We start from the raw sequence: 27912 nt of genomic DNA on the forward strand, positions 1-27912 counted from the left end.
GCTCAAGCTCGCTCTGCGCCTGCCGAGGCTATACTCGACCGCTCGGCTACACGAGCAGACCGGAATACCCCTCCTCCGCGACCGCTTCAAGCAATCGGCGCGGGCCTTCTATGAGCGGGCCGAACGGTCCGACAACCGGCTCATCAGGGATCTGAGCCATCCTGCACACCACAGGCCAACAACACGCTGGCCTGACCTGCTGCGGGAGTGAAAACTTCCGCAATAGAGACAGGACATACCCATCCAGAAAGAAACAAACCAGAGGCCAATCCACGAAGAGAGGTAGTCCCTCCTAAATGTAAGGCTTACGCAGGAATAGCAGTTGACTGCTTAGCCTGCTCCTGCACGGGTCAGGGCAGACCCGTAAGGTAGAACAGTGAGTGAGTGAGTGGTACCTCCATGACCCGGCGTCAGAACTCGAGGTCCTCTCCAGGTTTCAAGCAACAGCGCGCAAGATTTATCAACAGGTCGCCGCCTCTGCTAATCCCCTCCTGCGGGCGCTCGGAGCTCCATCGGATGACAGAGATGTGTATAAAAACCCGGTTGCGCTGTTAAACAGGTAACCAGCACTTAGCCTGAAGCGCAGCTAAACAAACCAGAAACCCAGGATGCAATAACCTATTCCACAAATACCGAAGACACACTCAACTCCTGAAGCCTATCTCCTTCCTACTCATTGAAGCAGTAGTAAATGCCTTCGGGTAAATGCTACCTTGCCTCACTCGCAGTAGTTCGAAGACGTGGACTGGAGCCGCTGCAGGTGCTGCCTCCACCGTCTGCGCCGCGCTCACACACCAGTCGCTACGGGGATGTCGACGCGTACAGACCACGTTAGCTGCGCTCCGGAGGGGACTGACCGCCGCGCGGTGGGGCTTGCCCCGCCGCCGGCCCCGTCAGTCACTCCACTTACGACGACCAGGCAAAGGAGAAGGGGTAATGATCTGCTGACGGCCACGGCGAGGAACTTGGACTACGATATGGATTATTCGACGGATGTTTCGACTGAAGATGATACTACTCGGCATTATACTGCGTCTGCCACGCAGTACCACCGAAAACGAAGCGACCCAGGACCTGCAACTCAGCCTGCAGCGGCCATGGAGGACGGTTTCGTCAGGCCACCGCGGAAAAAACAAGCCAAGAAGCAGCAGCCAGAGGCAACCACTTCACTACCGCTAAGCAACCGTTATGACGTCACCCAAGATGGCGGGACGGCGGCCGCGGACGATGCCGCACAGCAGCAACCGCAACAACAACAACAACAGCCACTGCAGCAGCAACAACAACAGTCTACGAGGATACCGCCGATTGTTTTGCAGTATCCTAACTCTTACAAGGAACTGTACGACTGGCTGAAGAGTAATTTGAAACAACCTTTCACGGCAAAACAGGCTGGCGGCGACAAGTTAAAACTTTCTGTTGCCACTACTGACGACTATATGACGGTCATGGACATGGCTGGGGCGCGCGGGATACCAAGTTACACCTTCCCCATGGTGCGGCCACCGACGCTGAAGATCGTCCTGCGTGGAGTTGTGCAGTCTCTCTCAAATGAAGATGTCAAGGACGAATTGGCGGAACTTGGCTTCCATGCTTCCATCGTGGACTACCACAAGATGCCTGGCACGAACAAGAGATCTGGACTTCGCGTCGTCATCCTGCCAGACACGCCTGATAATCGGAAGATCTTCAATGTGACCCGACTCTGTGCCTTGTCTATCACTGTAGAATCACTACGAAAATCTCGTGGTGTTACGCAGTGCTTCAGATGTCAAGGGTTCAATCCTGTGGCTCGACACTGCACCATGCCCTTTGTATGTGTGAAATGTGGCGGGTCTCATGACAGCCGACTGTGCCCTGTGCCGAAACAAGACCCAGCTAAGTGTGGTCTATGCGGAGGCAATCATACAGCTAACTTCCGATCGTGCCCCAAGCACAAGGAAGCTAGTCATCGGCAACGCGGACTCCCTCCGCTTACTGCCAAGGAGAGGAATAGGAGGACCAACGTCGTCCGTGGTATCCCAGCAAGCTCTCGCGGCGCTGCAGTATTTCCACAGGAACAAGTGCCGCCGCTGCAGAGTCGCAATGCGGCGTCCCAGCAACGCCGTTCGACTCCCTACGTCATTCGGCACCACGCTGCCCCTTCAGCGTCGCCTCAGGACGGTTTTGTGGCTGATACAGCTGCTTTCCCGACTGCTCCCAGATGGCCCTCTACTGTGCCTGACCGCCAGCACCGTCGAACGTCTCCAGCTGATACCACTGATCTTGTTGAACCTGCTCAAAACCATGATGACTGCAGTAACCGAGATGAGTAGAGCTATCCAGGCTCTCCCCACGACTCTTGCAGCAACTGTGGAGGCCACGATTCGAAGTGTCCTTCGACCAGCGAGCGGCTCTACCACACATCAACATGAATAGAGCGCGTCGTTTTGAAGATCTTCGCATTGTCACTTACAATGCTGATGGGCTGTATCACGATCTCCAAGAAGTCAAGCACTTTCTTGTGGACCATAACATCGACATCATGATGGTCACCGAGACGCACCTGAAGCCTGCTCTGAGGGCAAATCTCCAACTACAGCTGTCATCGTACTGATCGCCTGACGCGAGGGGCGGCACGGCCATCTATATCAAATGTTCCATACAGCATTACGCTGTCCCTCTTCCAGCCCTTCGGCCGATGGAAGCCACGGCTGTCGCAGTTGAGACGTCGGCGGGGCTCATCACCTTCATCTGCGTTTATCGTCCGTCGAAATATCATCTGGACGCTGACGATGCCGCAGCGCTGCTCCGGCTCCCTGGCAAGCTCTTCCTTGCTGGGGACTTCAATGCTAAGCATGCGGCGTGGAATTCTCTCCACACCGCCTACAGCGGCAGACGACTTCTCCAGGTCCTTGAACGCGCGAATGCCTACGCCTGTGGCCCTGAGGAGCCGACGTGCTATCCCTCCAGAGGCACGCCGGACATCCTAGACATCGCCATCACAAAGGGATTGCACCAGTTTCTGACGGCTGACGTCATTCACGAGTTAAACTCTAACCACCTGCCTGTCCTGTTCGACTTGGCGGTCGGCGCTGCCGCCAGACTGCGGAAGTACAACCTCCGCCGCACGGACTGGGAAGCATATCGCACCGACATCACGGCCATGCTGGCACCCCATCTCGACGCGGATCCTCCCGCAGTCGATGCTGGCATGGCAGTTTTTACTGATGCCGTCGCAGCTGCTCTGCACTCGTCAACTCCGCCATCACGCGGCCCCTCTCGCCCGCGCCCAGGACTGTCTGCCGATATCCTCGACCTCATCAAAGCCCGTAACCGCCTACTCAAGGAATGGCGCTTAACTCGCAATGTGGAGCTCAAGCGAAGGATCAATCAGTTCCGCCGGGACATCAAGGCTGCCACTATTGAGTACCGGAATAGCCAATGGGCGCAGAAGATCGAATCGTTCACTCCTGATCCTGATGCATGGGACACGGTGTGATTTTTCACCAAGAGGAGGGCCACTATTCCACCTTTGGACGCTGCAGCTGGAGTGGCATACACACCGTCGGATAAGGCCACCGCCCTCGCCGACGTTTTTCAGGAGAACTTCCTTCCGGTAGCGGATCCCATTGACGCCCAGCATGTGCGACACGTCGAAGGCAGCCTTGTGGCATATCTTACTGCAGAGGACGCAGATGACCGACTTCCACTTATTACCACGGACGAAGTCTCTTCCTGTATACGGGCCTTGGGTACCAACAAAGCCCCGGGAGCGGACGACATACCAGGAAGGGCGCTTAAGGAACTCCCTCATGCAGCGTTTACATGTCTCGCGCTGCTCTTCAACCTTATTCTTCAACTGCAGATTTATCCTGCAGCGTGGAAGCACGCTATCATTGTGGCTGTCCCCAAGCCGGGACGCAACAGGAAAAATCCACTTCATTACCGGCCGATCAGCCTCCTGCCGCAGTTAAGCAAGATCCTTGAACGGCTGCTACTTCATCGCCTCAAGCGGATCATTGATCGCCGGCAACTGCTACCCCCGGAACAGTTTGGGTTCCGCAGCGGGCACTCCGCGACACTGCAACTCATACGTGTGGTTGAAGAAATTACGAAGGCCTTTAACAACAAGGAATATTGTGGGGCCCTCTTCCTTGATTTCAGTAAGGCTTTCGACAGCGTATGGCATGATGGGCTACTCTGGAAGTTGACTCTGCAGTGATTCCCGCGATCAAGGACGGACCTTCGCTGTTCGCATCGATGATGCCCTCTCCACGGTTCGACCCATCGCTGCTGGCGTGCCGCAGTGATTGGTGTTGGGCCCCACACTCTATTCCCTGTACACGTCTGACCTCCCTCGGCCTCCACGCATAGAACGGGCCATCTACGCTGACGACACCGCTCTCTTCACGCGGAGCCGCTGGTCCCAAGCCCAGTATCGACGCCTCCAGGACGCCTGTGCCGCCCTTGAAACCTGGGCCACCCTTTGGCGCGTTGGATTCAACGCTCGGAAGACTCAAGCTGTCGTCTTCACCAGGAAACGAGTTAAACCTCCAGACCACCAGCTTCTGCTCTTTGGTGACGCTATCCAGCGGACGACGTCAGCCACCTATCTTGGGGTAACCATGGACAGCCAACTCATCTGGCACTTACAGGTAGCCAACGTTCGCCGGAAGGTGGATCAACGACTGGGAATGTTGTACCCACTCATTAATGAACGGTCTTCCCTGTCCATCAACAACGGGATCCTGATATACCGGATGTTCATCCGTCCAGTCATGGATTATGCCTGTGCTGCATGGGGTAATGCGGGAAACAGCCATCTCCACCGCCTCCAAGCGCTCCAAAATAAAGCGCTCCAAAGGATTTTTCATGTGCACCCGCAGTTCCCATCACGGTACCTCCATGACGCGGCGTCAGAACTCGAGGTCCTCACCAGATTTCAAGCAACAGCGCTCATGACTTATCACCAGGTCGCCGCCTCTGCTAATCCCCTCCTACAGGCGCTCGGAGCTCCATCGGATGACAGAGATGTGTATAAAAAACCTGTTGCGCTGTTAAACAGGTAACCAGCACTTAGCCTGAAGCGCGGCTAAAGAAACCAGAAACCCAGGATGTAATGACCTATCCCACAAATAACGAAGACACACTCAACTCCTGAAGCCTATCTCCTTCCTACCCATTGAAGCAGTAGTAAATGCCTTCGGGTAAATGCTACCTTGCCTCACTTGCAGTAGTTTGAAGACGTGGACTGGAGCCGCGCTCACCATTCGAGTGCGAGATGTCGCAGAAGACAGACGTGCGCGGAGCGAAGGGTGTGGCGGATCGCCGTCCGGCGGGGCTTGCCCCGTCGGCAGCCTCATCCGGTCCCCCATCTATGACGACCAGGGCTATGGAGGAGAGGAACAAGAGTATGACGGACCCGGCTTCGACCATGGATCTCGATTTGGCCGATTTCTCCGACACTTCCATCGACGATGACGTCGTCCTGAGGCAGACACCATCGACGGCGGCTGCTCGGAAGAAGAGGGGCACTGATGGTGGTCCACACGCGGCTGACGTTCCAGACGATGGCTTCTGCAAGCCACCAAAGAAGCGCCAAGCTCGGGCGGCGCAGGCACAGCCGCAGGCGGCGGATATTCCGGTACACAACCGGTTTGATGACATCCCTGAAGACACTGACGATGCAGCCCAGCCCAGTCTCCAGCACCAGGCGCAGCAGTCGCAACCGCAACAGCAGAAGCGCATTCCACCTATCGTGCTGCAGCTTCCCTCGTCGTATAAGGAATTTTACGAGTGGTTAAAACAGCACTTAAAGCAGCCTTTCACCGCTCGCCAGACGGGCGGCGACAAACTGAAGCTTTCGGTCTCCACCCTCGACGATTACACCACCGTTATGGACTTCCTGGGTGCGCAAGGGATTCCAAATTATACTTTTCCGGTCGTTCGGCCGCCGACGCTGAAGGTGGTTCTTCGGGGGATTCTGGATTCACTCCCTAACGACTGGGTCAAAGAAGAACTAGAAGACCTCGGCTTCGCCGCCACGATCGTGGACTACCACAAAATTCCGGGCACTAACCGTCGGTCAGGCCTCAGAATTGTAATCCTTCCTGACACGCCGGACCATCGGAAGATTTTCAACGTCACCCGCCTTTGCGGACTTGTTATGTCTGCAGAAACACTCCGCAAGTCACGTGGGGTGACGCAATGTTACCGGTGCCAGGGCTTCAACCATGTGGCTCGTGGTTGTACGATGCCCTTTGTTTGCGTCAAGTGCGGCGGCGCCCATGACAGCCGGCAATGCCCAGTACCGAGGGAAGAACCAGTGAAGTGTGGCCTGTGTGGTGGACGACACCCCGCAAACTTCAGGTCGTGTCCCAAACATAAGGAGGCCAGCCGACGGCAACGAGGGCTTCCCCCGCTCACCGCCAGGGATCGCCGCCGAAGGACCACCGTCGTCAGCAGCACTCCTGCCAGCTTCCGCCACGTGGGGGCCCCGCAGCAGGGACAGGGCTCACTCTCGCAGTCCCGTCCTCCTAACGCCTGGCAGCGGCCACTTGCTGCACCATTTGTCATCCGCAGAGACGCCCCTGCGTCCTCTGCCGCTCCGACGGACGTTCCAGACGGCCCCGCCGCCTTTCCGCCGTTGCGCCGCCACCATCCCGTCGACCACACTCTGCAGCCCGGCCAGCAACCGAGTGTCGACTCCCACGACCTCTTCACCTTACTCCAAACCATGATGACGGCGGTCACCGAGATGAGCCGCGCCATCCAGGCGTTGCCCGCCACACTTGCTGCCACCGTCGAATCGACGATCCGAAGCGTTCTTCCCACCACCAACGACGCTCCCCAACGTCATGGATAGGGTGCGACGTTTCGAGGAACTTCGTATTTCAACAAACAATGCCGACGGACTTTTCCGCGATCTTCTGGAAGTTAAGCACTTCCTTGAAGTACACAACATTGACATCTTTCTCGTGACGGAGACGCACCTGAAGGCGGCTCTACGGGCCAACATCTCCAACTACAAGTGCTATCGCTACGATCGCCCCACCCGCGGCGGCGGCACTGCGATCTACGTCAAATGGAATATCCGCCACTATGTCGTACCCACTCCACTCTTACGACAGATGGAGGCGACGGCTGTGGCTGTGGTGACGTCAGCGGGGGTCGTCACCTTCGTCTCCGTTTACCGTCCTCCTCGCTACCTGCTGGACGTCGACGATGCCTATGCGCTGCTCCGTCTCCCGGGGAAGCTCTTTTTGGCCAGCGACTTCAACGCCAAACATGCGGCGTGTAATTCTCTGCATACCACCCACAGCGGCCGCCAGTTCCATCGAGTCATCGACAGGGTTGGTGCCTACGCTTGCGGGCCCGACGAGCTGACCTGCTACCCGTCCCGTGGCACGCCGGACGTCCTTGATTTCGCCATCACCAAAGGCCTGCATCAATTCATGACTGCTGATGTCGTCCATGAGTTGAATTCCAACCATCTGCCGGTCCTCTTCAATCTTGCTGTTGATCCCGCCGTCAGCTCGCCTCGGCTTAATCTTCCACGTACAGACTGGATTGCCTATTGTGCCGACGACTCCGCCCGACATCGACGACGTCGACGCTGACGCCACTGCCTTCGCCACTGTCATTCACTCAGCGCTGCTCCGATCCACGCCGCTGTCCCGGGGTTCGCTGTTCCGGCGCCCGGGACTACCGGCCGACATCTTGGATCTAATCCGGATCAGCAACCGTCTCAGCAAGGAATGGCGCCTTACCCGTTACCCCCTTCTGAAGCGGCGCGTCAATCTTCTCCGTCGTAACATTAAGGCCGCCATTAACGCCCACAAGAACGAACAGTCGGCTCAGAAGCTGGCATCGTTCACCCCGGATCCCAACGCATGGGACGCGGTGCGCTTCTTTACCAAGCGGAAGCACCCTCTGCCCCCTCTGGACTCGCCGACTGGTGTTGCCTATACACCCGTGGATAAGGCTAACGCCCTTGCTGATGTATTTCAGGCGAACTTCGTCCCACTCGACGATCCTGTGGACCAACAGTTCGTTCATGATGTGGACCGTGGCCTCGAGGCCTACCTCTCTGTCGACCGCCCTGACGACGATCATCTTCCCATCTTCACCACCGATGAAGTGACCACCTGCATCTGGGCGATGGCCGCTAAAAAGGCTCCTGGCGCCGACGACGTCCCTGGGAGGGCGCTCAGGGAATTGCCTCCTGCAGCACATGCGTACCTGCCCCGCCTTTTCACTGCAATTCTGGTGACGCATAAATATCCGGCTGCCTGGAAGCACGCTGTCATAGTCGCCATACCCAAGCCAGGTAAGGACAGGAAGAACCCTAACAACTACCGGCCCATCAGCTTGCTTCCGCAGCTCAGCAAGATCTTCGAGCGGCTCCTCCTTCACCGGCTCAAGATTCTTATGGACCATCGTCGCCTGTTGCCTCCGGAGCAGTTCGGATTCCGGGGTGGCCACTCCTCTACGCAGCAAATCGTCCGCGTTGTTGAGGCAATTACAACGGCCTTCAACAACCAGGAGTACTGTGGCGCCATTTTCCTTGATGCCACCAGGGCCTTCGACAGTGTGTGGCACTCCGGGCTGCTGTGGAAGCTCTATATGCATGGATTTCCTCTGTCCCTCGTCCACCTGATGGCAAGCTATCTGCGGGGGCGCACCTTTGTCGTCCGCGTTGACGACTGTAGCTCGAAGATCCGTCCTATTGCCGCCCGCGTCCCGCAGGGCTCGGTCCTCAGTCCGACCCTGTATTCACTGTATACCGCTGATATTCCTACCTCTCCCCGGGTGGAGCGCGCGATGTACGCCGATGACACGGCGATCTTCACACGCAGCCGGTGGCCCCAAGCCATGTATCGCTGTCTCCAGGATGCGTGCGCCGCCCTCCAAGGGTGGGCGACTCTTTGGCGTGTACGGTTCAATGCCCAGAAGAGCCAAGCTGTGATCTTCACGCGCAAGAGGACGCCGCCACATGATCAGCACCTACAGTTATTCGGCGAGGTCATCCCCTGGACGCCGACAGCCACCTATCTCGGGGTCGTCATGGATCGCCAACTCATCTGGCAGCAGCAGGTGCTAGCAGTTCAACGGAAGGTTGAGCAGTGGCTGGGGGCGCTTTATCCCCTGCTGAACGAGCATTCGGCGCTCTCTGTCACCAATGAGCTCCTCGTCTATAGGATGTTCGTGCGTCCTGTTATGGATTATGCCTGCACTACCTGGGGTAATGCGGCGCATCGCCACCTTCACCGCTTACAGGCGCAGCAGAATAAGGCGCTTAGCCGGATCTTTCACGTCCATCCGCAGTTTCCGGCGCGATATCTGCATGAAGCCGCCCACGAGCAGGAAGTGCTCACTCGCTTTCAGGCCATCGCACAGAAGATGTACGACAAAGCTGCTGCATCGGATAATCCCTTAATCAGGACCCTTGGGGCTCCTATAGATGAACGTGACCTCTATCAGAGGCCCGTTGCACTGCTGCTGCGATAATGCCGGCAGTTGCAACTAACAGACACATCAGTTCCCACAGATAGTATATTCCGAAAACCACATCCTTAGACGCCAATAAAGAAACTCCTGATGTTCTTCTTTTCCGACCCTCAGCCGGTGTAGTAAATGCCTTCGGGTAGATGCTACATTCCAACACTTGACGAAGTTAGATGATCGTGGACTGGAGCCGCGCTCACCGACGAGGAGGTGGCCGTGCAGATAACGGCGCTCAACACCAAGAAGGCTGGCGGGGCTGACGGCGTCACCAACCACCTGCTGAAGAGCCTGCCGGCGGGTGCACACCCATCCCTGGCGGGCATCTTCAACCAGGTCCTTCGCTCTGGGGTCTACCCCTCTGTATGGAAACATGCAGAGGTGGTGGCAATCCCCAAGGCGAACAAGGACCCAAGGGACGCCGCCAACTACAGGCCAATCAGCCTGCTGCCGGCACTCTCGAAGGTGTTCGAGCGCCTGTACGCCAGACGCCTGCTCCGCCACGTGACAGCAGAAGGCATCATATCCGACGAGCAGTTCGGCTTTAGGAGGGGCCATTCCACCGTCCACCAGCTTATGCGGTTGGTAGAAGAAGCCATGCGCGCCTTGGAGACTCGGGAATACCTTGGGGCGGTGTTCCTGGACGTCTCTAGGGCATTTGACTCCGTGTGGCACGACGGCCTCGTGTACAAACTTTTTGCACGGAGTCCTCCTCCGGTCATACCTAGCCGAGCGGTCCTTCCATGTCAGGCTGGAAGACGGAGTGCCGCAGGGGTCCGTTCTTGGGCCCCTACTGTACTCCCTATTCACCGCCGACGCTCCGCGCGTGACGCCGGTGAAGTTGGCACTATATGCTGACGACACTGCGCTGTTCATGCGGAGCATGAAGGCGGTCGAGATGCGCCGTCTTCTCCAACGAGGTTGCGAGGCCCTTGGCGCCTGGTCGACCAAGTGGCGCCTCAAGCAAAACGCGGCAAAGAGCCAGGCGGTGGTGTTCACTAGACGACCACTGCCGCCCGATCTTCCGCCAGTCACCGTCATGGGCAGCCCCATCCCATGGAGCAAGACTGGCCGCTACCTGGGTGTCACATTGGACCACAAGCTGACATGGAAGCCGCACATCGAGGACGTCAGGGGCAGAGCAATAGGGCGCCTACGCGTCCTGTACCCTCTGCTCAATCCCTCGTCTGCGCTGCCACCTCACCATGGCATCACGCTGTACCTGGCGCTGGTACGTCCAGTGCTGGAATACGTGGCTGTGGTGTGGGGCAACGTGGCCGAAACACACATCAGCAAGCTGCAGAGGGTGCAGAACAGGGAGCTCAAGCTCGCTCTGCGCCTGCCGAGGCTATACTCGACCGCTCGGCTACACGAGCAGACCGGAATACCCCTCCTCTGCGACCGCTTCAAGCAACCGGCGCGGGCCTTCTATGAGCGGGCCGAATGGTCCGACAACCGGCTCATCAGGGATCTGGGCCATCCTGCACACCACAGGCCAACAACACCCTGGCCTGACCTGCTGCGGGAGTGAAAACTTCCACAATAGAGACAGGACATCCCCATCCAGAAAGAAAAAAAAAGAAACAAACCAGAGGCCAATCCACGAAGAGAGGTAGTCCCTCCGAAATGTAAGGCTTACGCAGGAATAGCAGTCGACTGCTTAGCCTGCTCCTGCACGGGTCAGGGCAGACCCGTAAGGTAGAACAGTGAGTGAGTCAGTGAGCGCCGCGCTGGGACCGCCGGACCATCAAGTCCGCCATCGTTGAACATAAGAACCGTCAATGGGCGTCGCAGCTATCCTCCTTCACATCGGATGCGCACTTCTGGGACGCTGTGAGGTTCTTCGCCAAACGGAAGGCCTTCATTCCTCCTCTGGGCGTTCCTGCCGGCGTCGCTTATGCACCTTTAGACAAGGCCAACGCGTTGGCCGACATCTTTGAGGCGAACATTCGCCCCATCGATGACCCCATCGACCTGCAGCATGTTCACCACGTGGAGGGGGCTATGGCCACGTACTTGGCGGAAGACACTGGCGAGGAGGACGATCTGCTCGTTCCCATCACTCCGGCGGAAATCAAGTCCACCGTTGCTGCCTTATCGTCGACCAAGGCGCCGTGTGCTGACGACGTTCCTGTGGGGGTCCTGAAGGAATTGCCGCACATCGCTTTCGTGATACTGGCCACTATTTTTAACAGCATCATCTGGACGTCTAATTACCCAACAGCTTGGCGGCGTGAGATTGTTGTGGCTGTTCCTAAACCGGGTAAACCCCATCAGGATCCTCGCAACTACAGGCCTATCAGTCTGCTGCCTCACCTCAGCAAAGTCTTCGAGAGGCTTCTGCTGCACCACTTGCGGGACTTCCTGGACCGCCGACGCATTCTGCCACCTGAACAGTTTGGCTTTCGGAAGGGGCATTCCACCTGCCTCCAGTTGATCCGTGTGGTGGACGAAATTACCCTCGCCTTCGACAATAGGGAGTTCTGCGGCGCCATCTTCTTGGATGTCTCGAAGGCGTTTGATAGTGTGTGGCATTGCGGGCTGCTGTATAAACTCAAGGACTTGGGCTTCCCGAAGAAGATCGTTCATCTCTTCGCCTCGTACTTGCAGGGACGCCGCTTTCAGGTGCGGATAGGCGACGCCCTGTCCTCGACTCGGCTGATAACGGCTGTCGTTCCGCAGGGCTCTGTCCTGGGCCCCACGTTGTATTCCATCTACACGTCAGACCTCCCTCGGTCTCCCCGCGTCGAGAGGGCCCTGTACGCTGACGACACCCTTCTCTGCACACGTAGCCGCTGGCCAGCAGCTCTCCACCGTCGGTTGCAGGATGCATGCTCTGACCTCGAGACGTAGGCGACGAGATGGCGTGTCTCCTTTAATGCCCTCAAGAGCCAGGCCGTCATTTTCACCAGACGACGCTCGCCACAAGTCCAGCCGATCCGCCTGTTTGGTGTGGACATTGAGTGGACCGACGCCGCCACCTACCTGGGGGTCATTATAGACCGTCAACTGACGTGGCAACAGCAGGCAGCGGCTGTCCGCCTTAAAGTGCACCAAAGTCTGGGGGCCTTGTACCCCCTCCTCAATGAACGTTCTGCTCTCTCCGTGACGAACGGGCTTCTCGTCTACCGCCTCTTTATCCGCCCTGTGATGGATTACGCCAGCGCTGTCTGGGGCAACGCCGCCACTAAGCACATTCATTGCCTTCAACAGCTGCAGAACAAGGCCCTCCGCCGTATTTTTCACGTTCCTGCCACGTTCCCATCTCGCTTTCTCCATGAGGCAGCTCAAGAGGAATACGTTCTGGCTCGTTTTCAACGCCAGGCCGGACTTCTGTATCGTTCCGCTGGGGACTCTGCGAATCCTCTCATCCGGAGCCTTGGTGCCCCGTCTGATGACAGAGACCGCTATAAGCGGCCCAGTGCGATACTTACTCGCTAAGGTGCAAAGTATAGCTCTCTTCTTGTGATTCCGATTTCTCCACCGCCTGCATGCTGACATATAAATGAATGTGATGTCCCTTCTTTCCTTATTTCAATCTGCTGTTAGTAGTAAATGCCTCCTTGGTAAACACTAGCTTTCCTAAGTTGATGACACTCTGATGATGCGGACCGGCCGCGCTGGGCGCTCCTTCTGCTGTCTGCGACCTGCTAGGTGCTCTCCCAGTCGTTTTTCGTTGAGATTTTAGAAGCTCCAGTGCTGGGTTCCATGCAGCACTAAGTTGATATCCAGTGTCACGGTTGATGAGGTTTTCACTGATCTTAATCTCAATGGATTCTTTTATGACACTGTCCCAGAATCTCGGCGTCTGTGTTACTATTCTGGTGTTGTAGTCCATGGCGTGGCCAAGTTCTAGGCAGTGTTCAGCCACTGCTGATTTCGTAGATTGTCCCAATCTGGTGTGCTTTTGGTGTTCCTTGCACCTGATTTGAACCGCCCTAGTGGTCTGGCCTATGTATGCCAACCCACACTGGCATGGTACGCTGTAAATTCCTGGCCTCTGTAGTCCCAGGTCGTCCTTAGTATTGCCCAATAGTGCACTGATCTTCGTGGGTGGGCAGAATATGCTCTTGATGTTGTGTTTGGCCAAAATTCTGCTGATTTTGGCAGATACTGGCCCTGCATATGGGAGGTATTCCACCCTCTTGGCCTCTTCCTCTTCCTCTGCTGGTTCCTTTGCTGCACTTACTGAGTGAAACGCCTTCTGGATGTCTCTGGCAGAATATCCATTCCTGTTGAATACTGACCGCAAGTGTGCCGTCTCTGTCATCAGACTGTCAGAATCTGAGAGCGTCTGTTCCCGATGGATAAGAGTTTTGAGCACACCATTCTTTTGTGCTGGATGGTGACAACTGTTTGCTTGTAGATACAAATCCGTATGTGTGGGCTTGCGATACACACTATGCCCAAAGGTACCGTCTGCCTTCCTCTTAACCAGCCCATCCAGGAAAGGAAGTAGACCATCCTTCTCCAGGTCCATCGTAAACTTAATATTGGGATGGCGTGAGTTCAGATGCTCCAGGAAGTTGTCCAGCTCCTCCTTTCCATGGGGCCAGATGACAAAGGTGTCATCGACGTATTTCAAGTGCAGAAAAGAGGGCACTCAGGCAACTCCGGGAAGATGAAAACATTGTGGTGATGCCAGCTGACAAAGGCAATGCCTCTGTGATCCTATTGAAGGCAGATTATGATAGGAAGATGCAACGGCATACCTCCCATATGCAGGGCCAGTATCTGCCAAAATCAGCAGAATTTTGGCCAAACACAACATCAAGAGCATATTCTGCCCACCCACGAAGATCGGTGCACTATTGGGCAATACTAAGGACGACCTGGGACTACAGAGGCCAGGAATTTACAGCGTACCATGCCAGTGTGGGTTGGCACACATAGGCCAGACCACCAGGACGGTTCAAATCACGTCCAAGGAACACCAAAGGCACACCAGATTGGGACAGCTACGAAATCAGCAGTGGCTGAACACAGCCTAGAACTTGGCCACGCCATGGACTACAACAACACCAGAATAGTAACACAGACGCCGAGATTCTGGGACAGTGTAATAAAAGAATCCATTGAGATTAAGATCAGTGAAAACCTCATCAACCGTGACACTGGATATCAACTTAGTGCTGCATGGAACCCAGCACTGGAGCTTCTAAAATCTCAACGAAAAACGACTGGGAGAGCACCTAGCAGGTCGCAGACGGCAGAGGGAGCGCCCAGCGCGGTGCTCACTCACTCACTCTTCTACCTTACAGGTCTGCCCTGACCCGTGCAGGAGCAGGCTAAGCAGTCAACTGCTATTCCTGCGTAAGCCTTACATTTAGGAGGGACTACCTCTCTTCGTGGATTGGCCTCTGGTTTGTTTCTTTCTGGATGGGGATGTCCTGTCTCTATTGCGGAAGTTTTCACTCCCGCAGCAGGTCAGGCCAGCGTGTTGTTGGCCTGTGGTGTGCAGGATGGCCCAGATCCCTGATGAGCCGGTTGTCGGACCGTTCGGCCCGCTCATAGAAGGCCCGCGCCGATTGCTTGAAGCGGTCGCGGAGGAGGGGTATTCCGGTCTGCTCGTGTAGCCGAGCGGTCGAGTATAGCCTCGGCAGGCGCAGAGCGAGCTTGAGCGCCCTGTTCTGCACCCTCTGCAGCTTGCTGATGTGTGTTTCGGCCGCGTTGCCCCACACCACAGCCGCGTATTCCAGCACTGGACGTACCAGCGCCAGGTACAGCGTGATGCCGTGGTGAGGCGGCAGCGCAGACGAGGGATTGAGCAGAGGGTACAGGACGCGTAGGCGCCCTATTGCTCTGCCCCTGACGTCCTCGATGTGCGGCTTCCATGTCAGCTTGTGGTCCAATGTGACACCCAGGTAGCGGCCAGTCTTGCTCCATCGCGGCTCCAGTCCACGTCTTCGAACTACTGCGAGTGAGGCAAGGTAGCATTTACCCGAAGGCATTTACTACTGCTTCGATGGGTAGGAAGGAGATAGGCTTCAGGAGTTGAGTGTGTCGTCGTTAGTTGTGGAATAGGTCATTGCATCCTGGGTTTCTGGTTTGTTTAGCTGCGCTTCAGGCTAAGTGCTGGTTACCTGTTTAACAGCGCAACAGGGTTTTTATACACATCTCTGTCATCCGATGGAGCTCCGATCGCCCGTGGGAGGGGATTAGCAGAGGCGGCGACCTGGTGATAAATCATGAGCGCTGTTGCTTGAAATCTGGTGAGGACCTCGAGTTCTGATGCCGCGTCATGGAGGTACCGTGATGGGAACTGCGGGTGCACATGAAAAATCCTTCGGAGCGCTTTATTTTGGAGCGCTTGGAGGCGGTGGAGATGGCGATTTGCCGCATTACCCCATGCAGCACAGGCATAATCCATGACTGGACGGATGAACATCCAGTATATCAGGATCCCGTTGTTGATGGACGGGGAAGACCGTTCATTAATGAGTGGGTACAACATTCCCAGTTGTTGATCCACCTTCCGTCGAACGTTGGCTACCTGTAAGTGCCAGATGAGTTGGCTGTCCATGGTTACCCCAAGATAGGTGGCTGACGTCGTCCACTGGATGCTCCATCGCGGCGCAGACGGTGGAGGCAGCGCGTGCCGCGGCGCGGACGGCGGAGGAAACGCCTGCCGCGGCGCGGACGGCGGAGGGAGCAGCAGGCGCCAACCAGACACACCCTCTCGGGAAGGACCAATCACAGAGCAGAGGACTCGGCGCGGTCCGCACACGGAACGCCTAACACCTAGGCGTAAATACTGGACGCATTCCAAACAGGGACAAGTCCCAGGAAGCACCTGAGGAAGACAGTGAGGCACACTGTCGAAATATTGTGCAAGTTTGACACGAACATCCGGCAGAACACCCGACTACTCCAGAATGTCAGCATTTCGCCGGGAAAGCATGAAATCATACAACCTTAAAATATTTTTGAATGAATAAATAATTAAAGTTAATATGTAATTAGAAAAGCAAGTCGAATCAGCTTAGTGATTTGTGGGACCGAGTATTGTATAAATTATAGATTATATTAATTAAATAGTCCCAAGAGTGATGTGGCAGCTGTTAAACTAAAAATTAGATACTCGAAATGCATAAAGTAATCAATATCAACAAAATTCTAAAATCTTTGTATAGTGGCATGTCTGCAACTGATATTTATATGCCAGCTGTTGGTAAGTTTGCTATAGCAGACGGCATTTCCGTCTCCAAGTTTTTTTTTAATATATAAATGTGTTTATGGCCCCTGATTTGTCCCGGTGTGAAATATATTTTTGGATGCAACATTTGGATTTTGTCTTCTTTATCTTTAACTGTTGTGACAGCTCTAATGCCATAACTTGCACTATAATATTAGTACCCTGTGATATGGTTTCAATTGACGCCATATTGAAAGTTGTGCAACTGCATAGAATTTGTAATGCCACTACAGAAAGACACTAGCTGAGGCACATACTAGTTGCATATGTGAACCCAGTTTGACTTGAACATCAATCAAAGTCGAAATATATATAAAATATCTTGAAATTCAATATAATATTAAATGTAATACAAAAAAAGCAATCATTTGCTTGACATGAAATTCTGATTCAATTCAATTGAGATTAAAATTTTTGAACAAAACCGCATGATTACAACATGACTGCATACCAGGCACATCACACATTTCAAGCATTTCAGCATTGTTATGCAGATAGAATTCATCTTGTGTGTAAAATTTCCCATTGTAATTGTTGTGAAAGTATTCCTCATCTTGAATGTTCATTACCACGATCTCTAATGGATATAATGATCATTCAAAATAATATCTTTTCTATTTTTACTTTCTTTACGCATTTTCAATAACTTTCACAGATTTGCAAAACTATCACAAAGAAATTTATTGAAATTTGGTCAGGACAATGTCTGTCACGTCAGCAAGTTGTCTGATAAATATTGCAACCTTCCCACTTTTTGTCCCTCTGTGACTCATGTAGAAGATGAGGCCTTAGTGCCACAATATCACCCAGAACAAGTCTCTTTCATTCACTCTATTCCACGTTTATCCATAGTCTAAGCCCTGCCCCAGACCAGTCGCCAGTTCCACCCACTGGAAGTTACATCAAAGTTGTTAGCAATCACAGATTTGTAAGTCCAAGACACTTCACCCAAGGGTAGAGAGACATACGTATGTTTGTGGTGTAACACATGCATAGACCATAGATAATGTCTATGAATACATGTTACACTGTGATGACATTCCCTAATTAGTGAGAAATTATAGTTTTTTCAAATACACACATCAAAAAAAGTTTTATATCACCTCGGTTCCGAGGAATCCGGAACCTGTACAAAAAATTGGAATAGAGATCAACATAAGCATCATTTCTGCCTTTTTTATTGTTCATGGGAATCACACATTGCATGTTGTACCACCATACAGCGAGAGCTTCACAGGTGATGGTCCAGATGGCTGTACACACTGTACCTCTAATACTGAGTAGCACATCCTCTTGATGTATTCCTGAATTTGTCATGGCATACTGTCCACAAGTTCATCAAGGCACTGTTGGCTCAGATTGTTCCACTCCTCAATGGAGATTCGGCATGGATCCCTGTGCGGTTGCTGGGTCACTCAGCCATAAACAACCCTTTTCAATCTATCCCAGGCATATTCGATAGGGGTCATGTCTGGAGAACATGCTGGCCACTCTAGTCGAGAAATGTCGTTATCCTGAAGGAAGTAATTCAAAACGCATGCACGATGGGGACGCGAATTAGCGTGTAAGAAGACGAATGCTTTGTCAGTATGCTGCCGATATGGTTTCACTGTCGGTAGGACGGTATTCATATATCATACAGCAGTTTCTTCCTTGACCACCAGAAGCATACATCAGCCCCACATGATGCCACCCCAAAACAGCAGGGAACGTCCACTGTGCTGCACTTACTGGAGAGTGTGTAAGACGCTCAGCCTGACAGAGTTGCCTCCGAACAGGTCTCTGACGATTACAACACGAGCCCTGTACCTCCTTCCTGGTGGAATGACTGGAACTGATTGCCTGTTGGACCCTCTTCGTCTAATAGGCGCTGCTCATGCTTGGTATTTACATCTTTGGTTGGGTAGGGACACCTCTGAACAGTCAAAGGATATTTGTCTGTGATATAATAACCACAATCAATTTCTATCTTCAGGAGTTCTACGAATTCGGTTCACGCAAAACTTTTTTGATGTGTGTTGTAACATAATATGAATGTATATTATTTACAAGCTAAAATTCACCCATTACACATGCAAATACTAATGAGATAAGTCACATAAGGCAAATATCGTACTACTTTCCTTGTGTATTTCTACTATATGTAATTCTTATATTCTTTAATTTTCATGATCAAATCATAGATAATTTGAACTTAGAGAAAGTGGAACCACAGTATAGTTGGAACTAAAATTTTGGAATTCAGATACTACATGTGAAACAAACACCAATTTTGACTGTATTTCCAGAGGGCAACCATATTACTTTGTTATTGCTAGATCGATCCAATCTGTTCTTGCATGTTATTCATGGAATAGTTTTGCTGTAAAGTCTTAAGGGCAGAAAAAACTAGCTCAACTTGAAGAAGATACGTTAATTTCATAGAACACTGTAGCATTTGTTTCTTGTAAACCCACAATGTGACAAACATACAAGTCGCCATTATCAAAGCACAAAAGAACTGGTTGTGAATTCCACGAAATTACATTCAACTAGTGCTTGATTTGTGACAGTACACTCCATATGTCATACAGGTAAAAGCGCTAAAATAGTGTATCAAGGCGTCTAAAATTTAAAAAGGTCTCAATACTGGAGCACAATTTCTTTTTACAAATAAAGTGCTGCATACAACTCTTGGTTAACAACAGCTACAAGAAAGAATAGCAACATATTATCTTCCTGAGACGTTTGCAGTAGAACATATAACACTGACTTACCACACAGCAGCAGTCAGAATTCGTTTTAGACTCCAAATTAATATCGTTTATAATGTGCAGGAATGACGTTGGTAGAATTTATAAGTTAAAATACGTCCATTGCACATGAAGATACAAATGAAATGAGTCATATATATGCGAAAATCTTATTGCTTTCATTGGCCATTTTTACTTTATGTCATTCTTATATTCTTTAATTTTCATGACCTAATCGTGGATATGTAAACTAAACGACTTTGACTTGTTTGGGTATAATGTTGATTTTAGACAATCAAGTTATCTGGCTGCATCCTTGGCGTTACTACCGCTAAGAGTATTGGTTTCATATTTTATTTTGAATCTGATCTTCCCCTAAACGACTGTATTACATAAAGTGAATTACTTAATGAAAATTTATCTTTATTGACATTAACTAACATTGAATTTGTTTTTGGTTTCTTGTCACTAACGATGTTTCCAGTTGCTATACATATTTTTATTTCTTGAAAAATACACATTAATATTATATTATTATCTAGGAAAACTTAAATTTATTACTAATTACTGAATATCATCACAGCTCCTTAACATGTATTAGACTGTGATATCATTGTATCATTGGAGGGAGTGTCTTTGACTGACATAACTGTGACACTAACGAGATTGATGTAGCTTCTACTGGGTGGAGCTGGCAGTGGAGCTTAGACTATGTATAGGCATGGAGGGGGAAAGACTTGTTCCGGGTGATTTCCTGGTGCTAAGGGCTCAACACATTACCACCCCCCACATTGCAGTGCGGAGGACAATGGAAATCAGTGTAGTGTGTTATATATCTAGAAGCACAGAACTATACACAAAAATAATATGACATGCACAATGAGACAATATCAATAACAGAACATAAGAAAATAAAATTAACTACCTAAATACCTGTGGAACAATGTCTCTCACATAAAAACTGTAGATTATGTAATGATACAATCGCAATAATATTCATGAGTCATATAAGTTTCATGTGCACATCATCTCCCCACAAAAATACAATGAAAACAGAAAGAAAGAAAGAAATTATTTGTGAACATATGCACTAGTCGCTGTATGGCATAATATAGCACTTAGAACTAAACACCACATAGTCCACCAATTGGGCTGGTGGTCTACACCAGGATTCACAGCGTGACTGGGTAGATCAGCAGTCTCCACAGTATGGATGTGGTCTGGAGTTGACAGTTACAGCTGCACATTGTGTGAATCCCTGGAGTCAGCCTGCATATTGGAAGTAGCCTGTGAATATCTTGCAATATCCAAGCTGGTTTCAGCATATGTCCCGAAAGGGTAGATAGTTTTCCATTGAATGTAATGTCAAAAGTGTTGTCACCTTGGCATATAACTACGTGGGCCCAAATATGATGGTTGGAGCGCTGACCTAACTGTATCATCCTTCAGCATCATAGTCCTGCAGTTCTTTGCATACAAAAACTGGTTGAACGCCATATGATCTCTTGCGAGGTTGAGGAGGTTGGAAATATGAAGATTCACACATTGTACTAATTCCATCAACCCCCCCAGAATCTGATAAGGCTACTGGTTCGACAACTCTGTCATAAGGTTTAGAAATTGTCCATACACAATTTCTTCTAATGGTGCTTATAAGTCTTGCCTCACTGCTCATCTGACTCCTATTAAGATTCATGGCAGAGATTCATGTAACTCACCCCTGTGACACATTAATACTCCCTTTAACTGGCAAAGCCACCGCTCTACCAGCCTGTTGCTTAGAGAGTGGTAGACGGTGGTTCTATAGCATTTCACTCCACACATTTTACAAAGGTTCATGAACAGTGCCAACTCAAATTGTGAGCCTTGATCACTTGTGATGGTCACTGAGCCATCAACAATTCCATGATTGCTTTCACTGTGGACTCAGTTGTGCTGTCAAGAAATGGAGTGGCATCCACTCATCTTGTCACTCTGTCAATGGCAGATAAGATATATTTAAAACCTACTGCCTCCTCAACATGGGAAGGGACCAATAAAATTCAGGCAAACATGCTATTAATTCCCAGATGGAACCTAAAATGCACCTAAAGTAGGGCTTGTTAGTCCTCCTATTTTGTTCTTTTGACATTCCACAAAAGCTTGAGTCCAAAGTTTACAATCGATTGATGTTTGGCCACATAAAATTTTCTGTCACTAGTCTGATACACGTATGTATTCCTGGGTGCGATAATCTGTTGAGTTTCTGAAAAATTGTTTGTCTATACTTTTTTAGGAATGAATAGTCTGGTGTATCCTTATGGTGTGTCACACCATAACGTGTCTGCTATATCACTCATTTGTCAGCGTTCAAATTTTAGATTTGTGTGGTTTCATAACAATTGTTGGAGCTCCTCGTCATTTTCTTTTGGTGCTGCAATGTCGTCGAAGTTGAGGTATACTGAGAATTCATTTATTCTGGGAACATAGTTACCCACAATACAATGCATCACCATAATGTGTACCACATCCATCGAGAATCGCCTGATCAAATTCAAGTGCCAAAAACGTCGAGGCAGATATTCTTTACTAGAATTCCTTATCGTGTCTATCAACATTGCTAACTGTCGTCCTTCGATGTCTTCCTTAAAGCACCAGACTGCGTCATAAACCTTGAGCAGCTCCCTGTCAAATACCGACCACTTGCACAGAACTGCAGTTAGTTTTTTTGAAAAGAATCACAGTGGGTAAGATTTTCCATCGATTATCTGCTGCAAAACTGTTTCAGTCGTGTGGCGAATTGTGTCTGCTGTCATAGTTAAAAGGGCATCCACTATGTGATCTCTTAGAAAGCCTCTTGCATATCATCTGTCCACTGCAGCATACGTTTCCCATGATTATCTTTCCCCATCAAAGCGTCTGTCAAAGGTGCCTGCAGCTGCGCTGGTTGATGCAAATGTCTCCTGTAAAAGTTGATTGTTCCAAGAATTCGTTGCAGCCCCTTTGGAGGTTGTAGGTGTAGGCATAGAGTGGCTGGTGTCAATCCTATCAGCTGTGGGTCTAATACGAGATTGGTTACAGAATAACACATGGAGGTTACCTCATTTTTCAGAAGTTGACACTTCCCTTCATTGACCGTGACACCATGAATCTTATAATAATTTTTAAATGTATTTCATGCTCTTCTGATGATTTTGAGAAAAAAACATTGAGGCAATATAACACTGCCATGACTGGGCTACATTTTTTAAACATAGGGGATTCACACGAATTCAGAAAAGCCAAAAGACGTAATAACTGCCGTTTTTGAAATTTATTTCGGTGCTATTGGAATTTTATGGTATGCCTTCTTACAATCTATCACTCTAATCACATCTACACTTGCCAGAGAGTCTAAAGATTTGATATCGATGTGGGATAGTACAGGAGTTATGTGATATATAATTTCCACACAGTCTATGAGAACTGTCCTTCTTAGGTACTAAATGTGTTGGTGGTGTCCATTCACTAGCAGTAGACTGAATTATGCCTAAGTGCAAAAGTTTATTTACAGATTGTCTAGGAGCCCAATGTCTATCAGGTGCAAGTCTCCTTGCCTTGCTGTAGACTGGTGGGCTGATCTGTGTATTTTGTCTTTTCCAACTTGGTGTGTTGATATACCTGCGGTGGCAAGGCTGTAAGTCTCTTATGTCTGCTGTGCAACTGTTCTTATTGATTGCTTATTGTTTCCTGTGACTCTGAATTTTCTTGACACAGTAATGCTCTCTGCTGCACCATTTCCTGTAATTTGGTGTGAGTAATGGCAATCTCTTCTTCTATAATTTTCTTCAAATGTTTTCATTTATGTTCTTGTGCTGTTGTGCCAAAATTGACCATGTGTCTCGGCAGTCAACGTCCAGTAATAGAACAACTTATCGTTTCTTTTGCTAAGTCTAGTGAAAGTTTGTGGTGGCGAAGAAAATCCACCTCAAAAATTGACACAGATACATCTATTGTCACAAAATTCCAGTTGAAAGTGCGCCACAATCCAAAAATCTACTGTGAGCTGTCATGTTCTGCAATGATGCACCAATGTGTCGTTAATGGTATATAGTGGTTTGCTGCCTAGTGGGGATGTTGCAATGGTATGGTGCTTACTGCAGAACTAGAGTCAAGTAGGATGTGGCGATCAGACACCTTATCTCACACATAGATCCTTCATCTACATCTACATCTACATGGTTATACTGCAATTCACACTAAATGCCTGGCAGAGGGTTCATAGAATCATCTACATCTACATCTACATGGATACTCTGCAAATCAAATTTAAGTGCCTGGCAGAGGGTTAATCCAACCACCGTCACTATTCTCTATTATTCCAATCACGTATAGCATACGGAATGAATGAATACTTACATCTTTCTGTATGAGCCTGATTTCCCTTATTTGATCTTGGTGATCGTTCCTCCTTATGTAGGTCGGTTGTTGTTGTAGTCTTCAGTCCTGAGACTGGTTTGATGCAGCTCTCCATGCTACTCTATCCTGTGCAAGTTGCTTCATCTCCCAGTACCTACTGCAACCTACATCCTTCTGAATCTGCGTAGTGTAGTCATCTCTTGGTCTCCCTCTACGATTTTTACCCTCCACGCTGCCCTCCAATATTAAATTGATGATCCCTTGATGCCTCAGAACATGTCCCACCAACTGATCCCTTCTTCTTGTCAAGTTGTGCCACAAACTTCTCTTCTCCCCAATCCTATTCAGCACTTCCTCATTAGTTATATGATCTACCCATCTAATCTTCAGCATTCTTCTGTAGCACCACATTTCGAAAGCTTCTATTCTCTTTTTGTCCAAACTATTTATCGTCCATGTTTCACTTCCATACATGGCTACACTCCATACAAATACTTTCAGAAAAGACTTCCTGACACTTAAATCTAGACTCCATGTTAACAAATTTCTCTTCTTAAGAAACGCTTTCCTTGCCATTGCCAGTCTACATTTTATATCCTCTCTACTTCGACCATCATCAGTTATTTTGCTTCCCAAATAGCAAAACCCCTTTACTACTTTAAGTGTCTCATTTCCTAATCTAACTCCCTCAGCATCACCCGACTTAATTCGACTACATTCCATTATCCTCTTTTTGCTTTTGTTGATGTTCATCTTATATACTCATCTGAAGACACTGTCCATTCCATTCAACTGCTCTTCCAAGTCCCTTGCTGTCTCTGACAGAATGACAACCTCATCGGCGAACCTCAAAGTTTATATTTCTTCTCCATGGATTTTAATACCTAATCCAAACTTTTCTTTTGTTTCCTTTACTGCTTGCTCAGTATACAGATTGAATAACATTGGGGCGAGGCTACAACCCTGTCTCACTCCCTTCCCAACCACTGCTTCCCTTTCATGCCCCTCGACTCTCATAACTGCCATCTGGTTTCTGTACAAATTGTAAATAGCCTTTTGCTCCCTGTATTTTACCCCTGCCACCTTTAGAATTTGCAAGAGAGTATTCCAGTCAACATTGTCAAAAGCTTTCTCTAAGTCTACAAATGCTAGAAATGTAGGTTTGCCTTTCCTTAATATTTCTTCTAAGATAAGTCGTACGGTCAGTATTGCCTCACGTGTTCCGGTATTTCTACGAAATCCAAACTGATCTTCCCCGAGGTCGGCTTCTACTAGTTTTTCCATTTGTCTGTAAAGAATTCGTGTTAGTATTTTGCAGCTATGTCTTATTAAACTTATTGTTCGGTAATTTTCACATCTGTCAACACCTGCTTTCTTTGGGATTGGAATTGTTATATTCTTCTTGAAGTCTGAGGGTATTTTGCCTGTTTCATACATCTTGCTCACCAGATGAAAGAGTTTTGTCAGGACTGGCTCTCCCAAGGCTGTCAGTAGTTCCAATGGAATGTTGTCTATTCCGGGGGCCTTGTTTCGACTCAGGTCTTTCAGTGCTCTGTCAAACTCTTCACACAGTATCGAATCCCCCATTTCACCTTCATCCACATCCTCTTCCATTTCCATAATATTGTCCTCAAGTACATAGCCCTTGTATAAACCCTCTATATACTCCTCCCACCTTTCTGCTTTCCCTTCTTTGCTTAGAACTGGGTTTCCATCTGAGCTCTTGATATTTTTGCAAGAGGTTCTCTTATCTCCAAATGTCTCTTTAATTTTCCTGTAGGCAGTATCTATCTTACCCCTAGTGAGGTAAGTCTCTACATCCTTAAATTTGTCCTCTAGCCATCCCTGCTTAGCCATTTTGTACTTCCTGTTGATCTCATTTTTGAGACGTTTTTATTCCTTTTTGCCTGCTTCATTTATTGCATTTTCATATTTTCCTTTCATCAATTAAATTCAGTATTTCTTCTGTTACCCAAGGATTTCTACTAGCCCTCGTTTTTTACCTACTTGATCCTCTGCTGCCTTCACCACATCATCCCTCAGAGCTACCCATTCTTCTTCTACTGTATTTCTTTCCCCCATTCCTGTCAATTGCTCCCTTATGCTCTTCCTGAAACTCTGTACAACTTCAGGTTTAGTCACTTTATCCAGGTCCCGTCTCCTTAAATTCCCACCTTTTTGCAGTTTCTTCAGTTATAATCTACAGTTCATAACAAATAGATTGTGGTCAGAGTCGACATCTGCCCCTGGAAATTTCTTACAATTTAAAACCTGGTTCCTAAATCTGTCTTACCATTATATAATCTATCTGATACCTTTTAGTATCTCCAGGGTTCTTCCATGTATACAACCTTCTTTCATGATTCTAAAACCAAGTGTTAGCTATGACTAAGTTGTGCTCTGTGCAAAATTCTACCAGGCGGCTTCCTCTTTCATTTCTTAGCCCCAATCCATATTCACCTACTACGTTTTCTTCTCTCCCTTTTCCTACTACTGAATTCCAGTCACCCATGACTATTAAATTTTCATCTCCCTTCACTATCTGAATAATTTCTTTTATTTCATCATACATTTCTTCAATTTCTTCGTCATCTGCAGAGCTAGTTGGCATATAAACTTGTACTATTGTAGTAGGTGTGGGCTTCATATCTATCTTGGCCACAGTAATGAGTTCACTATGCTGTTTGTAGTAGCTTACCCGCACTCCTATTTTCCTATTCATTATTAAACCTACTCCTGTATTACCCCTATTTGATTTTGTGTTTATAACCCTGTAGTCACCTGACCAGAGGTCTTGTTCCTCCTGCCACCTGACTTCACTAATTCCCACTATATCTAAATTTAACCTGTCCATTTCCCTTTTTAAATTTTCTAACCTGCCTGCCCAATTAAGGGATCTGACATTCCACGCTCCGATCCATAGAACACCAGTTTTCTTTCTCCTGATAACGACATCCTCTTGAGTAGTCCCCGCCCGGAGATCTGAATGGGGGACTATTTTACCTCTGGAATATTTTACCCAAGAGGACGCCATCATCATTTAATCATACAGTAAAGCTGCATGCCCTCGGGAAAAATTACGGCCATAGTTTCCCCTTGCTTTCAGCCGTTCACAGTACCAGCACAGCAAGGCCGTTTTGGTTATTGTTACAAGGCCAGATCAGTCAATCATCCAGACTGTTGCCCTTGCAACTACTGAAAACGCTGCTGCCCCTCTTCAGGAACCACACGTTTGTCTGGCCTCTCAACAGATACCCCTCCATTGTGGTTGTACCTACGGTATGGCTATCTGTATCTCTGAGGCACGCAAGCCTCCCCACAAACGGCAAGGTCCATGGTTCAGGGGGGGTGGGGGGGGATGTAGGTCGGTGACAACAAAATATTTTCGCATTTGGAGGAGAAAGTTGATGATTGGAATTTCGTGAGAAGGTTCCATCGCAACGAAAAACGCCTTTCTTTTAATGATGTCCATCCCAAAACCTGTATCATTTCTGTTACACTCTCTCCCATATTTCGCGACAATACAAAACATGCTGCCTTTTTTTTAACTTTTTCGATGTACTCTGTCAGTTCTATCTGGTAAGGGTACCAAACCATGCAACAGTATTCTAAAAGAGGATGTACAAGCGTAGTGTACGTAGTCTCCTTAGTAGGTCTGTTACATTTTCTAAGTGTCCTTCCAATGAAATGCAGTCTCTGGTTAGCCTCCCACACAACATTTTCTGTGTGTTCCTTCCAATTTGAGTTGTTTGTAATTGTAATACCTAAGTATTTTGTTGAATTTACGGCTTTTAGATTAGACTGGGTCGTTAAGCTGAAAAAAGGAAATGTTATTCTGGTCCTTTGTACCTTGTAGGCTGCAGTCCTCTTGAGTCTAGTTGTCCATCACAGGAATGATAGTACATTGTTGCTGATACGTGAAATGCTTTTGCATGCTATTGGTTCAAATTTCTCATGAGACCAACATAGGTCCTTCGACCTCGAGCCAGTATTATGAGTTGATATTCTCTCTGTGCAAGGCCAAGAACCTCGTGCCAAGGGTGTTCCATCAGCAGGAGTCGTCTGCTTCTGCTAAAGCTCGGTTAATCGGCGTTCCATGTCGTCTCTGCGGATCCCATGAAA

General features: G+C 49.4%; 1 protein-coding gene across 1 annotated transcript; it reads left to right on the forward strand.

Moving 5' to 3' along the window:
• The first annotated feature begins 7112 nt into the window (after positions 1-7112).
• LOC126292092 (uncharacterized) lies at positions 7113-27865 on the forward strand. The gene is made up of 4 exons (XM_049985907.1): positions 7113-7539; positions 7634-8250; positions 11281-11749; positions 27810-27865. The coding sequence occupies exons 1-4, from the start codon at positions 7113-7115 to the stop codon at positions 27863-27865; spliced, it is 1569 nt and encodes a 522-aa protein (XP_049841864.1).
• Positions 27866-27912: the final 47 nt, after the last annotated feature.

This window comes from Schistocerca gregaria, chromosome 9 (assembly GCF_023897955.1).
Source record: "Schistocerca gregaria isolate iqSchGreg1 chromosome 9, iqSchGreg1.2, whole genome shotgun sequence".
NCBI classification, from domain to species: domain Eukaryota; kingdom Metazoa; phylum Arthropoda; class Insecta; order Orthoptera; family Acrididae; genus Schistocerca; species Schistocerca gregaria.